General features: G+C 38.0%; 1 protein-coding gene across 6 annotated transcripts in view; it reads left to right on the top strand.

Annotated features, from left to right (window-relative positions):
• Window positions 1–13,085, top strand: part of LOC123599167 — a 112,278-nt gene extending 99,193 nt beyond the window's left edge. For 3 of the 6 annotated variants that reach the window (XR_006713015.1, XM_045480408.1, XM_045480412.1), the window contains 3 exons: window positions 9,547–9,594; window positions 10,528–10,578; window positions 12,327–13,085. Coding sequence is in view for 5 of the 6 variants with exons in the window: in XM_045480408.1 (XP_045336364.1) it covers window positions 9,547–9,594; window positions 10,528–10,558 (79 nt within the window). In the remaining variant the exon portion in view is untranslated. Of the gene's footprint in view, window positions 1–9,546; window positions 9,595–10,527; window positions 10,728–12,326 lie in introns of those variants that run through there. The other 3 variants (XM_045480411.1, XM_045480409.1, XM_045480410.1) reach the window with 2 other exon arrangements.
• Window positions 13,086–14,399: the final 1,314 nt, after the last annotated feature.

The raw sequence follows: 14,399 nt of genomic DNA, 5'->3' as shown, positions 1-14,399 counted from the left end.
TTAAAATTTAAAATCCTCTTCTCTCTTTTTCATCTTTTGCCCCAAACCATTCCCTTTTTCTTCCCATGCTGGCTCTGTCCCATATGAGGAGAGTTCTTGTTCACCCATGCATGGATATCCCAGGCCACATTTCCAAACTCCATATATAAGCTCACAGCAAATGGCTACCATTGCTGCCCCTTGAGCCTATAGGGTATACACATTCACGTGCTGTAGCTTCAGAATGAAGGGCCCAGGGTTGAAGCCTGAAGTCTCTCTGGACAGATGATTCTGGAGTCCTGGGTACCCAGACCATGAACTAGAAGGGGGCAGGTAGGCCCAGTGAATGCCTTACTGCATAGGATGGAACATGGCTAGAAGAAAGTCAGAGCAGACACCTTGCCCACTTCTAAGAGCAGCAATGCCAATAGAGGGTAGTTTTCTCAGATGACTACCTCCTAAGAGTAAGCAGCAGCAAAATCAATGGTGGCCTGGAAAAATATATATATAAGAATAGAAGAAGCTAAAAGGATTTTGCCAGGGATCATAAAATCTCTAAGTAACTCTTAGATATAGTTGGGGCGGACACTGAGAGGGGCTTACTTTAAGGAAATCAGCCATTGGAAGGTTAAACTGTAAAATTATAATTTAGGAATAAAGGGTTGTATTTTTTTTTTTAGTTAGATTACACAGGAGCAGGTCACATTGCATAATTCTTCATTACAGTGCTTCCTCAGGTAGGAAAGCATAGTTCTAAAGGCTCAGAGATGTGTCCAGCAGAGTGAGCTTTTGGATTACAAGTTCAGTATTCTCTTGTGTGAAAACATAGTGAGGGGAAGCAGCCAAAGGAGGTAAAGTAAGTTCATGGCAGGTCTGTTAATGAGAGTTCTGCACAGCCTCTTGCTTGTTTCTGGATGCAAGAAAGAATTCTCGCTTCATTAATTTTTCTCAATTGCTCTTCCTACCTCCCTGGGTTTTGCTGTTGAGTGAATTAGCTTTCTGGTTTTTGGAGGTGCTTTTACTTCCTTTTGATTCATTTTACTTAATTTTCTAAACTGTTATTTTTTTTTAATGCTAACCACAGTGTATTTCAACTTTGAGTCAATATCATTAGCCTGCTTCCCCAGTATGGGATTACTGACCTTGAGAAACTCCTTGCCTCATTCTCATGATCTGGCCACTTGTAATGTTTCTTTTCTCATACCATGTGACTAGTCTTATACCTCTAGACTTCTGTATATATTCAAGAATAGTCTTACACCTCTAGACTTCTGCATTTATTCAAGAATGGGTAGTGTCTATTGAGCACCTAAATTGTACTGGATGCCTTTTCACTCATGGCAGTCCTCTCTGACAAAGATGACAAAAATAATGACTAACCTCTGTTGAGAACTTATTTGTCTGTCACTATGCTAAGCTCTGTGCATCTATTTGGTTATTTGCTGTCATAGCCACATCAAGGGGGAATGGCCACCCCCATTTTATAAGTGAGGAAACTTCCAGAGAGCATTAAATGAACTGCTTAAAGCCATGAATGGTGAAGCTAAGATCAGAACCCCAGTCTGATTCATGTCCTTTTCATTGTACTATACTCCTACCTTACTTTATATTAATTTAGTGTGCATGCTTTTTTTCTGAAATAAAAAATTATAATTTATAGTTATTATTGTCTGCCCTGTAAAGTGTGGTTGTCCTGGGAATAGACCTAGACAGGGCATTAGAAGGAACATCTAGTCTGATATTTTCACTGTGTAGGCAGGAAAACAGAAGTTCAGAGACATTAACTGATCTGCTGAAGGTCTTACAGTGAGTTGTATATGACCCTAAGCCCTTGTTTTTAAATTCTTATTTTTGTTTTTGTTTGTTTGTTTGTTTCCAGTGACATTTTAGGGGCCTATAAGAACCCAATTTGCCAATCCTGAAAATTTATAATGTTCTCTGCATCACCATTTTTTAACTTCCCTTAGTTTAATAATTAAAACCAACATTCTCTAAATGATAATGTAAAAACTGAATTATAAGACCTTAGCTAAAAATTCAGGAACTGAAAAACATCTATATGCAGATGGAGTATAACTTTTCAAAAGGTAAATGAAAGTAACTTTGTTATCATCAAAAGACTAATGAAATATAGAATATCTTTAAGTGAACAGCACTTGGGTTTTAACAGAAAATCTTTCTTACTACTACATGTAGAGCCAGACAATTGCCCTATGAATACATTACTGAAATGAATTATGGTACATGCTGTGATTTATAAAGCAAGAGATAAAGTGTGGCAAATTTTACTAAAATTCACTGAGCCTATCTCCAACAGTAATGAGCTTGAATAGAGTGGCTTATTAACCATAGATCAGATGGCTAACACATATAGCAACAAAACAAATCTACTAGATTAAATAATCAATTAACATTTATTAGTAGTTCAGTCTTGATTTCCAAGTATGCTGGCTATTTCTACCACACCATTATCAGGCAGTAATTGCTATGTCAAAGAAGATGGGCGGGGATGTTCTGTACTTTTTCCTGTTCCTGAGGGTGAATATGCCATAAGGAATTTAATAAGGGACTAAAAGGATTAGTTTGGGAGAAAAATAGCTCATAAAAAAAAGGACCACACACATTTTCAAAGTAGTATCTGGTTTATTATTCAGTGTTGCTCAGGCATGATATTAGAATTCTCACATGCCAGGGGCCAGAAAACGCAAAGGGTAAATCAATAGCCAGCATCTAAATTCAGCTTATCCTGTGCCTGGTAACGGGAACAGTAGAAAAGATATTAAGTAGTCTCACTGCCTACCTACCAACCAAATCACTTCTCCACACCTATCTACTTTCTGTGCATTGTGTGCAATTAGATGAGCAACCCACCTTCCAGTATTTACTCAATTTACTTTGAGGATAATTACAAAACAGCAGTTATGACTGCTTACGTTTCTAAAAGTTCAGTTGAATCCATTAGGAAGTCCCCAAAGCAATTTTTTCCATGAATATGCATATTGTTTTTCTTTTGGAAAGTGTTATAATTTGTCTCAGGAAAGTAGTAAAATATATTTCTATGGATATGTGTGCCATTTTCTAGAGATAATTAATAACCAAAATTAATTACAAGACTTTTTATTTTATTAGAACAGTATAGTGCACTGACACTTTTGTCAAATACAGAGCTATTCAGTCTGAAATTTTAGAGAAACCACAATCCTAAAATATCATCTACTTAGGATAATTTGTAGGCATTGAGGAGGATATCAGTATGTAGTAGTGTGGAGAATGAACTAGAAAAAAGCTAAGGCATAGCCTTTTAACTTTCTGGAAAAAGACATACATTAGAGGGTAACTCACTTCCCTTCACAAAATCTGTACCTGACATCCACAGCTACTCCCACCTGTCATCATTTTCCTGCAGTCACTGTGGAGGAAACATCCCTCCTCCTATCTAAGGCTACCTTCCTCCGTGTGTTCTGAGAATCCACTTCCAATCACCTTCTGTGCAACTTTGCACTATTGATTATTTCATCTCTCTCCCTACTACTGTTTCGTGAAACTAATTCCCTTCAAACATTTCTCCCTCTCACATTTCCCTTTCAACAGAATTTAAATATGTCCAAGTCCTTTACATCTTGAGACACACACACACACACACACACACACACACACACACACGTGCATTCTCTTATCCCACTCTCCTTCACAGCCAAGATTTGTGAACTTTCACTTCCTTCCTTTTAGAAAACATATTAAAATATTTCAAATATGTATATACTTCTCAAGCTACTCCAATATGAATCCCACTCTGCTGAAACCACTCTTACTGAGGCCACCAGGAATCTTCGTGTTGCTAATGCCAATGGCCATGTTCAATCTGTTTCATATTTGACATCTCAGCCCTCAACACAGGCAAGTAGTCTCCTCCCCTGGCTGAAATGCCACCCTCCTCCCTTGGCTTTTCTCTGCCTTCTCTACTGTTTCCTTCCATTCTCCTTTAGCATCTCTTCATTTCCCACCCATGTTTAAATGATAGAGCTCCCTGGTGAACCTTTCTCTTTTGCAAAACTTACTTCCTAGGCAATCAGAACCACTCCTATAGGTCACATACCACTTGTGCACAGAAAACTCCCAGTATATTTAGGCTGTCTAGACCAAGGTGCTATAGCACAATATATCCAATTGACACTTTAACATCTCTACTTAGATAAGACACAGGCAACTGAAACTCATCGTGTCTAAGTCTGAATTCATTTTCCCATTCAAGTCTTCTCTCTGCCAGTGTATCTTACTGAAAAGTGTATCACATACTCCCTGTTGCTTCTGCCAGAAACCAGGGAACAAGGTTGGACCAAACCACAGACAATAGCAAACCATTTGTTCAACATTTATTTAGTGGGTGTATTAGTTTCCTACGGCTGCCATAACAAATTACCACAAACTTTGTGGCTTAAAACAACAGATATTCTCTAAAGATTCTAGAGGCTTAGCCATCTAAAATCAAGGTGTCAGCCCAGCCATTGTCCCTTTGAAGGCTCCAGGGTAGAAATCTTTCTTGCTTATTCCAGTTTCTGGTGGCCACAAGCATTCTTTGGCTTGTGGCTGTGTAATGAATCTCTGCCTCTGTCTTCATATGGTCTTCTCCTTTGTCTCTGTATTCTCCACTCTTCTTTTAAGGACACCAGTCATTGGATTAAAATCCACATTAAGGTCCACAATGATTTTATCTTGAGATCCTTAATTAATTACATTTGCAAAGACCTTGCTTTTAAAATAAGGTTAAATTCTGAAGTTTGGGTGAAAATGAATCTTTGTGAGTGCGATTCAACTTACTATAGGGGGAAAGGAGAGGGATGAGTTTCAAAATTAAAAACATGTAGATAGAAACATATTCATTTATTAATTCACTTCTACTGGCCAAAGCAAGAAAATGTTCTCAGTGAAAATAACAAACCTCTTTTAACTTTTCTGCAATTTTTGTTCTCCCAGCTATTTTATTTTTTTCTCTCCAAACTTAATAATTTATTACTTGGTAGATGGCAGGATATTTAAATTCTGATAATTAAATACACACACACACACACACACACACACACACACACTAGTAGAGAGGACATTTTTGTTTTTCAGTTTCCACTCATGGCCATTGTATACTTTAGCACTGTACACAGTAGGCTGTATTTATAGTTCACTAAGTTACCCAGTGAATTTATAATGCCTCTGAAAGATCATCATTCTAACAGCTGTCTTGCTGGTCCTCCAGGAACCTTGAGGTCATTCTTGACATCCGCTTCCCCCTCACTACCCAGATCCAGTTAAGTCTACTGATTCTACCTTTTAAAGATCTCTCCAATCAATCCACTTCTCTCCATCCTCACTTGCCACAACCCTAGACTAAACCACCATCTTTGCCTGTTTGAACAACCTCAAGAGATTCCAAACTGATCTCCCTAGGAAAATATTTCACAAAGAAGTAGAAGAAACTTTCTAAATTCAAGTCTGATAATTTTATTCGTCTGCTTTAATATCATCCCATTCCCTTATTTAAATTTCTTTTTTTTTTAGTGTTTATTTATTTTTGAGACAGAGAGAGACAGAGCCTGAGTGGGGGAGGGGCAGAAAGAGAGGGAGATATAGAATCTGAAGCAGGCTCCAGGCTCTAAGCTGTCAGCACAGAGCCTGATGTGGGGCTTGAACTCAAGAACCTGAAAGATCATGACCTGAGCCGAAGTTGGATGCTTAAGCGACTGAGCCACCCAGGTGCCCCTCATTCCCTTATTTTAGAGGCAAAACTCTAACAAGACTCTTATGGCACACTGCCTTCTGGACCCCACAAAACTCTGTGGCTTAATTTCTCATCACATTATACTAAGCTGTTTGTTCCTTGACAATGTTAAGCTCTCTAAACTACCTCAGGGCTTTTACACATGCTATTCCCTTTGTTTGTATGTTCCTTAAGAATTTAAAAGTTCAGGCTCTGAAGTTGAGCAGATCTACATTTGAGATCCTACTCTGTCCTTTATGAGCTGGGTGGCCTTTTGCCTTTCTGCATCAACAAAATATGATTGAGAGTAACATCTCAAGATTAATGTAAATTTTAAGTAAGTGGATCTAAAATTTTTTCCAAGTAGTATAGCAGTACATAAATCCTAGTTATAATCATTACAGTTATTCTAATAGAACAATTCAGTCGAAGGCCTTGAATCTCACTGTAAAGTACAACTTGAGAATGATGCTAAATTGATAGACCTAAATCCATATGTAAGTCCTTATGGGAAACATTTTATTTCTCTTAAATTTATTGTATTCTACCTATAAGCCTATAATACAATTGGTCAAGCATGAGTTTATCAGCTTCTTTGTGAATTAAAATTTCAAGTTCCAAATTAAAGTTTTATTGAATATATGGAAAACGAGATGACTCCCTATACATTTTGCAACTGGATGACCAGTTCCTCTTGGTTTACCCAGGGCTTTCCCACTGTGGACACTAATAGTTCTATATGCTGAGGGTCTCCTCTGTCAATCACCACAGTGTATAACTGATGACCTCAGTGTGCCTTCCGCTTGCAAGAAGAGTTTTTTCTGTGCCTCATTTAAGGCTCCCATTTCTTCCTGATTATATATCCAAGGATTCCCTAATGTTTATGGAAATTGTGGAGTCAGGAGAAGGGGAATATTGCCTAGCTTCATCTCTCTCAAAGGAGAGCAGTGATGCTAGTGACTTAGGAACCTGGCCTTGGAGAGTTGGAGTAAATGATACAAGGTGAGAGCAAACCCCAGCTTCTGTAGCAACCACAGGGGTCAAGATGGTACCCAACTCCATGGATGCAAATATTCGGGATGAGGAATAGGAAGTACTTTCATGCCCTAGTGATATGTGGGGTCATCCCAGTAGATTTCCTCCAGCTGAGCAAGCGAGGCCTGTGAGGTATAACTCTTTTGAGCCTTGGCCACCCCACAGATGTAAAGCAGTACAAATTAAGTTTATATTGTACTTGTCCTGCTGGGCACTGCTATGCTGCACACTAACCTTGGGATGTCTTCTGAATGCTAGGTGCTGGGCATCTCACCAGGGGGAACATAGGCTTAAGTAAGGGGAAGTACTTCGCATGCCACAAAATCTCCATCCTTAAAATCTGGCCCAGAACAAGACAGAGGCAAGGCCCACTATTCCAATGACCACTGCTAGAGCCAGGGCAGAGCCTGCCATGGAGGTTCATAGGGGAAAGGCAGCCCTTCCACAAGTGTCATGGGTTTTCATGCTCTGCCTGGTCAAAGACCAAAAGATTTATAGCTCTGGGGCTCAGCTTTCTGAGTTCCCACATACAGCCATCTCCTGGGCAGTTACTATCATCTCATAGAACCAGAGTCATGGTCTTTCTAACTCCTCTTTTCCCCATGTCTTTCTTCTCCTTGGTGGCATCTCCCCTTGGAAAAGTGAGGTGTCTTCCCTTACATTTGCCCTTTTGAGGGAAGCCACCCAGTGATTGGCTTGTAATTTTTCTGTCTCCATTTATATTATGATTTATTGTTAATTTATTTCCTGAAGAAAAGAAAGCAAGCCTTCACAGTTTAATATCTGGCTATGCACCCCTTTTGCTAGGGCTCATGTTGTATCTTAAGTAAATTATTGATAGAAAAACTGGGAGCATGGCTACAAGGAAAACATCAAGATGAGATCCCAGGCTTTTCTAACAGAGTGTCCATTCTGTTGTCATGATATTTTTGTAGTAAAGACATAGGATTCTTCTGCTCCTTCTGGTCATATGCAAGTTGGGTTGGGGTTCAAGTACTGATTTCCCTTATATTGAAATACCCTAAGATTGAGTAGTGTCCTGGCAGGGCTGTGGGGTGGTTGACTTAAACAGTACTATGCCATTGTCGTAGTTTTTTTGCATTTTGTCGGATATCAGCAGCAATTAATCTGATGCTATCTGTGGCTGTTGATTGCTTGTTTGTCTTAGTTCACAGCTTGAGCCATCCCTTTGTTTATTTTGGTTCTTTTTACAAGGCCCTCTTTGTGGTCTTAGGCACTGTAAGTAGATGGAGTGGAACCAGGAGTTAATGTGTAAAGTTTTTCATCTTCAGAGAGTTTCATTTCAAGCTAGCTTTGGGTCACATGTGCACCAAGTTCAGTTTTTGTTTGGATAGAATGCTTCAGCTTGGAGAGAAAGAACAGGAAGTAGTACATTCCAACCCCCAGGCAGCAGCTTCTGCTTGTCAAGACTTTCTTGACAATAAGGTCACAGACATTTAGTAAGGGCGGCTCTGGGAAGTAATTTACAAATTGTGTTAAGGGCAACAACAAAAAAGGTTTATTATTAAACTAGGAACTATATGAGCAGACTAGCAGAAACCAGTTGTAAAATGAGTTTACCTCCAGTCCAAGTATCAGGAGACTGTGCCAGTTAGAGACACTTCAGGTTGAAGGGAAACCAAGGCCAGAATTGGAATCATCCTCTCTGCAAAGCAACTCCTTGAACAAGAACATGGAGGAGAAATAACAACTGCTGCCCAGTTTGGCAACCAGAAAACAGAAAGGAAGAGTTGCTTTTAATTACACAGTAAAACACATTCACATTTCAGCCATGAAGCAGCCATGGAGGGTAAGAACAGCTTGTCAACACCAGGTTGGTGCTTTCGGAATAGGAACCAAAGAAAGAGGCCAAAAGGCATGGCTGCAGCTCAGCTGTTATAGATATATTCTGATAAGTGTATACATTCAAGTTAGAGAAAAATAATTTATCACCTTCTGGTCTTTCCTCAAGTCTGGGATTAACAATTTCATGGAATTAAGAAACTATTGCCTGTTTCTTTCCTTCCATCTCTGAAGAGGTCCCAGCATACAGAGTGTATCATTGCTCTGCTGGAGAGGGGACCCTGTATGGGCCTAGCTGAACCATGCATTGCCATTCTCATGAGCCTTGACCCCTTTCCTGAAATCAGAAGAGGCAGTGCCAGCGCTGGGGAGGAGATGCAAATACCATCTAGTGTCATGATGATGAGTTTGTGGTTAATTTAGCATGGCCCAGTTTCTCAATTAGGCCAGAGGATAGCCAGACTGTCAACATCTTCAAAGAACAAAGATGGTGGATAATGTACTCTCTCGTTGTAAGCATACTTCATCATCCTAAAACTCCACAAAGAATCTGCATGTACCTGAATCATACATTCTAACCAGGATAAGAAATCATTCACAGAGTAAAAATGGAAACTGTCAAGTTCAAGAAAGCACACAGCTGCCTGGGAAGTTAGTGAAGTCTTATTGATGTTCTTTTTTTTTTTTTTTTTTTTTTTTTAGACAAGAAGGATAGTCTGTCAAATGAGATCATTTATAGTCTCAAAGTTACCAGGTCACCCTTTAGTTATGCTCAAAAGATGGTAGCCTATTCTTAAAGGCACATAATCTCCATCTAGCCTCCTAGCATGTTGCTTTGTTGTTAGTAATGCCATTTGTGTTTGAGCTAGGAGGAAATCCAATGTCAAATGAAAGGGGTTTCTCCTTTTCATGAATTAGCCTTTCTTTTGCCATGCCATCAAAAAAGTGAGGACACTGCTAATTTCCAAAATCTTTTCCAGGCTGGCAATGAATGATTCAAGTAAATCACTGGATGCCTTTATCTCTGGGTGACTCATGCTATTGAGAGCCAGCTTTATGGGTTTGAAACCCAGCTAAGTTCTCAGTGCCTCCTTTGTCTTTTTATATAGTACAACTAGGTTTAAGTGAACTCAAAAGTTGTTCTTGAATTATACCACTTGTTATCAGATGTATCCCATAAAATTTTATCTGCTTATTTGATTGAATCTAAGTATTATACCAATATGATATTCTCTTTGCAATCTGAAATATATCTTGACACAATTCTGGAAAGTTATGACTCTATGGTATGGCCTCATAATGAAGAATGTCTTTTATTTTTTATGTGTTCACAAAAAGAGAATTTGGATAAATGAATTATTTTTGTTACCTATGTATTTCTTCTCCCAGTAGTTGACAGGTGGAATATTTATTTTGTTTCTAAGTGGCAAAAGACATAAGCTAATTTCTAATCTCTAACTAATGTTTTTAAAGATGATAATGTGCAGGAAAGTATAATTAATCACAGTTTAATATTTTAGAAGATAATCTTCTATATGTAGATGAACTTGAAAAAGTGGCAAAGATGGTATTTAGTCTTTTTATTAAAGTAAAATGACTAAAATCCCAAACATTTTCTCAAACAAGGTAAAATCATCTCCGCCCTTAAAAAGAAAAAAAAATTCAATTTCATATTAAGAATGTGTTCTCCCCTATTATGATGGTTAAACAATTTGGAACCTTCAGGTTGGAGTTCCCAGTTAACGATTTTTGTCTTCTAATTCAAGACTTGCTTCCTCTGAGTGAGTTTCTGAAGAAGTAAGCATCTTGCAGATTTGAAATCAAACAGAATTTTCAAATGATCTTAAAGATCAGTGTCATCTTTTCTTTAAGTACCATTCCTCATGTGTTTGATAAAATCATGTTTCATGAGTAAACAAGCAATATGAAGTTAGTACTCCTCCAATCCTTTCATTTCATAGATCAATATCAAGTTCAACTGAAGAGCCATAAAGATAAGCACTATCAACTTGGTAAGCTGTCGTCACAAACATAGGGACTAACTTACCCAAACAGGTTTTATGATCCATGAAAGCAAAAGGTACTTCTTATTCTTCCTTGTGAATAAAAATACTGTTGTTATTATCTTAAATATCAAATAATAACATTTAATTATTGCTGACATTTGTCAAATTTTTGCATTTGAGACTCTGATGGCAATAAATGTATCATTCATTTCGAAAATTTGAAATAACACATCTAACACTTTGAATGTATAGCTTATTTAAGCTAAAAACGTCCAAGGTTCCCATTAAGAGTCAAATTAAACAAGTGTTATTTTAGCAAAAAGAACAAAGGAATTTTAGAGTACTTAAGCTTAGACAAAAACAGACTTACATTTCATCTAAGTTCCAGTACTTACCAACTGCATAACCTTAAGAAAGTTATTTATGCCCTCTGAACCTTGGTTTCCACATATTAAAAATGGAATAATGAACCTTACTTCAGAATGTTATTTTGTAGTTTAAGTAAAAGAACATTTATAAACTAATTACCACATACTTAACACAGAGTTGGCATTCAAGTTGCTAGTAGAACTTTCTTTTTATAGAATAACAATATTGTTATTAATGAGAATTCACCTGGTTGATGTTCTCAAACTAAGTATCTTTCTAAAAATAGAAATAAATTGACTCTGGTAATACAGTAATTCAGATAGAAGGGCTTATGAAAAGTCAGCAAGTTTGGCATCACACCATTCAAAGATCTTCAGAAACCAGAAGATGGTGCTTGTGAGACCTAGGACATTTTTGTGTGCTTCCATTACCTCTTAGGCTGTCAGACAAGGAATTCACTTAAACTTCCCTGCTTTTTACCTCTTAGGCTGTGAGACAAGGAATTCACTTAAACTGCCATGCTTTTCTTATGCTCTAGCTTCTTTGCATAACCTGGATTTTAGTTACCTATGTCAACCATGTAGTTTTGGGGGTAGAATAAGATGAAACACATGCAAAAATAAGAAAAAAAATAACATGAGATGACAGCACTTCAGTCACTGAAGTTCTGGAAAACAGGATGTTCTTTCCACACCACCTCTTCCTCTCATTCACTGGGGATGATGAGTTACAGTACTTTGGTGCTTGGCAGCTTATCATCTCAGAAGAAACTTGGCATGTCCATGAACCAGAGGTGTGTGTTGAGCTAGCTTTCTCTTTTCTTCCTTTTCTTTCTGTATTCCCTTTCTTTCTTTCCTTTCTTTCTCCTTATTTCTTTTCTTCTTTCCTCCTTCCCTCTCCCTTTCTTTCTCTCTTTCTTTCTTTCTTTCTTTCTTTTCTTTCTCTTCTTTCTTTCTTTTTCTTCTTTCTTTCCTTTCCTTTCCTTTCTTCCTTCTTTGCTCCCTTCCGCTCTCTCCCCCCCTTCTCTCTTCCTTCCTTCTTTCCTTCCTTCCTTCTTTGTAAACAGGGGTTTTCAGGGTGCTAGCATAGAATGTATAACTTTCTATAAAAGTATAACTTAAAGCCCTTGAAAGAACTATGTAGGAAGGAAAACTAAATGCTTATAAGAACTATTAGTATCAAAGGTTTTTAAGAGCTATAATTGTTAATGAATCTTAAATAGATAGCACTTGGAAAGAAATCATAAAGATCTAAAAGATGTAGCAATGATAAATCAAAAGATATTGGTATTCAAAAGCCTTGAGTAAGGCACACTTCAATATCCAGTCAACACTTGACCTTCATGCAGTCAACAAACAAAGTAAACTTCTGGATTTTTAATTTAGGTATTTGGCAGTTTGGTGCAAACACTAAAGGAAAGAGAGTCCTCAAAGAGTGACCAATGGAAGAGGAGAGACCAAAGTTAAACATGGTCAGTTCTGTTTGAGAGGCCAGTAAAATATACAGGTAACAGTGACCAACAGGAAACTGGATATGGAAATCTATAACTTGAGAGCTGAGCCTGGATAAATATGTGGGGGTCATTAGCAAATAGGTATCAGTTCGATCAAAATGGGCAGTTTTACTCAGGTGAAGCATCTGGTCTGAGAAGTGCAGCATATGGAAGACATAATCTAGGGTTATGGCAACATTTGTGTGGGTGGAAGAAGAGGTGCTAGGAAGAGAAGGATCAGAATAATACAAGAGTAGCTGGATGGATATAGTCTTATGGATTTTATAGAAAAAGAGAGCTTCAAGAGCTAAAGAATGAGTCATAGCATCAAATGTAGCAGAGGCTTAGTGAGATCAGACTGAAAGCTTTCGTTGGATTTATCAATTATTAAGACTTGGTGACCCCCGGGAAAGCCGAGGAATCAATAGGATGGCAGCAAGTAGAGAAAATCTTCCTTGAAGAAGTGTAAATCAGAGATAGTAATATAAGAAAACCGGGGAAAGGTGGATATTTGCCTCCTGGTTGTAAAAAAATGGGATTCACTGGCGCACATTACTAGGTTGAGAGGAACACAGAAAGATCTATTTTCTTTCATAAATAAGATTCAAAGACATTATTGGTTAATAAAATCTGAAAACATTTTAAAAACTCATTTAAAACTATAATTCCTTTTTCCCCAAATCTTTCATCTATATGCCTAGTGGCCTTCAGTTTGGACTGATTGTGCTTTTCCTGACTTTTTCAGCCAACATTTCTGCTGGCACCACTAATAAGCCATGAATGCAATCAACATAATGGAGAAGGAAATAGGAGGGGGATACCAAGGCCCTGAAAAATTCAGACTGGAAAATCACCTTCTGAAGGGGTCCTGGTTGGCTGGTCAGGCTCTGAGTAATGCCAAATTGGCTGTGCTTCTTTGATATGTATCCAAACTGCAATCTCAAAAGCTAAACACTGCAGAATCCTAAAAAGTCATATGCTATAAAGTATGAGCTTGGTCCACTTGAAGGGTTATTATTTTCTAGAGAGAGGCCATAGTATCCATAAGTGGTAGCTTGAAAACAATTATTTAATTATCTTATTTCCCAGCAGAAGATGACATCTAACAATTACTGTTTGGCTGCATACCTTTGAGTGTCATCCCTTCTCTGTGAACACCCAGGGGTGGTGAAATCCAGGGCGTTGTGACAACACCCCTGGGTGTGTTGTACTGACTTTGGCTAGCCCAGTAGCTCTGCCCAGTTTCAGGTGGCACACTCCTGATTATTACCTATGATGATAATACTACTGCAAAATCAGCACAGAAAGTAAAATTTAGTTTTGCTGCTTATCTGTCACTTCAGGTTATCTCACATGTTCTGCATCATTATTTAAAGATAAATCTAGGGACACCTGGGTGGCTCAGTCAGTTAAGCGTCTGACTTTAGCTCAGGCCATGATTTTGCGGTTCGTGAGTTCAAGACCTACATTGGGCTCTGTGCTGACAGCTCAGAGCCTGGAGCCTGCTTCACATTCTGTGTCTCCTTCTCTCTCTGCTCCTCCGCTCCTTACACTCTGTCTCTGTCTCTTTCTCGAAAATAAACATTAAAAAAAAAGTTTTTAAATTAATCTAAAGACTTCTTGCATTTGGGACACAGCCTTGAAGTAGAAAAACTTTACTTTATAAGCTGCCTTAAATTCTTTGGGGGAAAAGGTAAAATATCCATAAACTTTAATAATCCCAATGCTCAGATGTGGATTCAGAAGTCATTCCATGACAAATTCAGTGATGAAATACAATGAGCAAACTGAAGTGAATATACAAAATAAAACTGGAAAAGTTGTTTTCCTGGTGGTTTCTAGAAATAAGTGGCAGTACTTAGATCTCTCCTTTGCTTTTGAAAGATAGTTCTAAAAATTAAAGATCCTAGCTGGAGTGGTGAAGATTAATTTAAATCAAGTGAAGACCCACACTAAATGAGTACTT

The sequence above is a fragment of the Leopardus geoffroyi genome, chromosome C1 (assembly GCF_018350155.1).
Source record: "Leopardus geoffroyi isolate Oge1 chromosome C1, O.geoffroyi_Oge1_pat1.0, whole genome shotgun sequence".
Classification (NCBI taxonomy): Eukaryota; Metazoa; Chordata; class Mammalia; order Carnivora; family Felidae; genus Leopardus; species Leopardus geoffroyi.
Note: the sequence above shows the minus strand (reverse complement) of the source record. Positions and strands in the feature narration are given on the sequence as shown.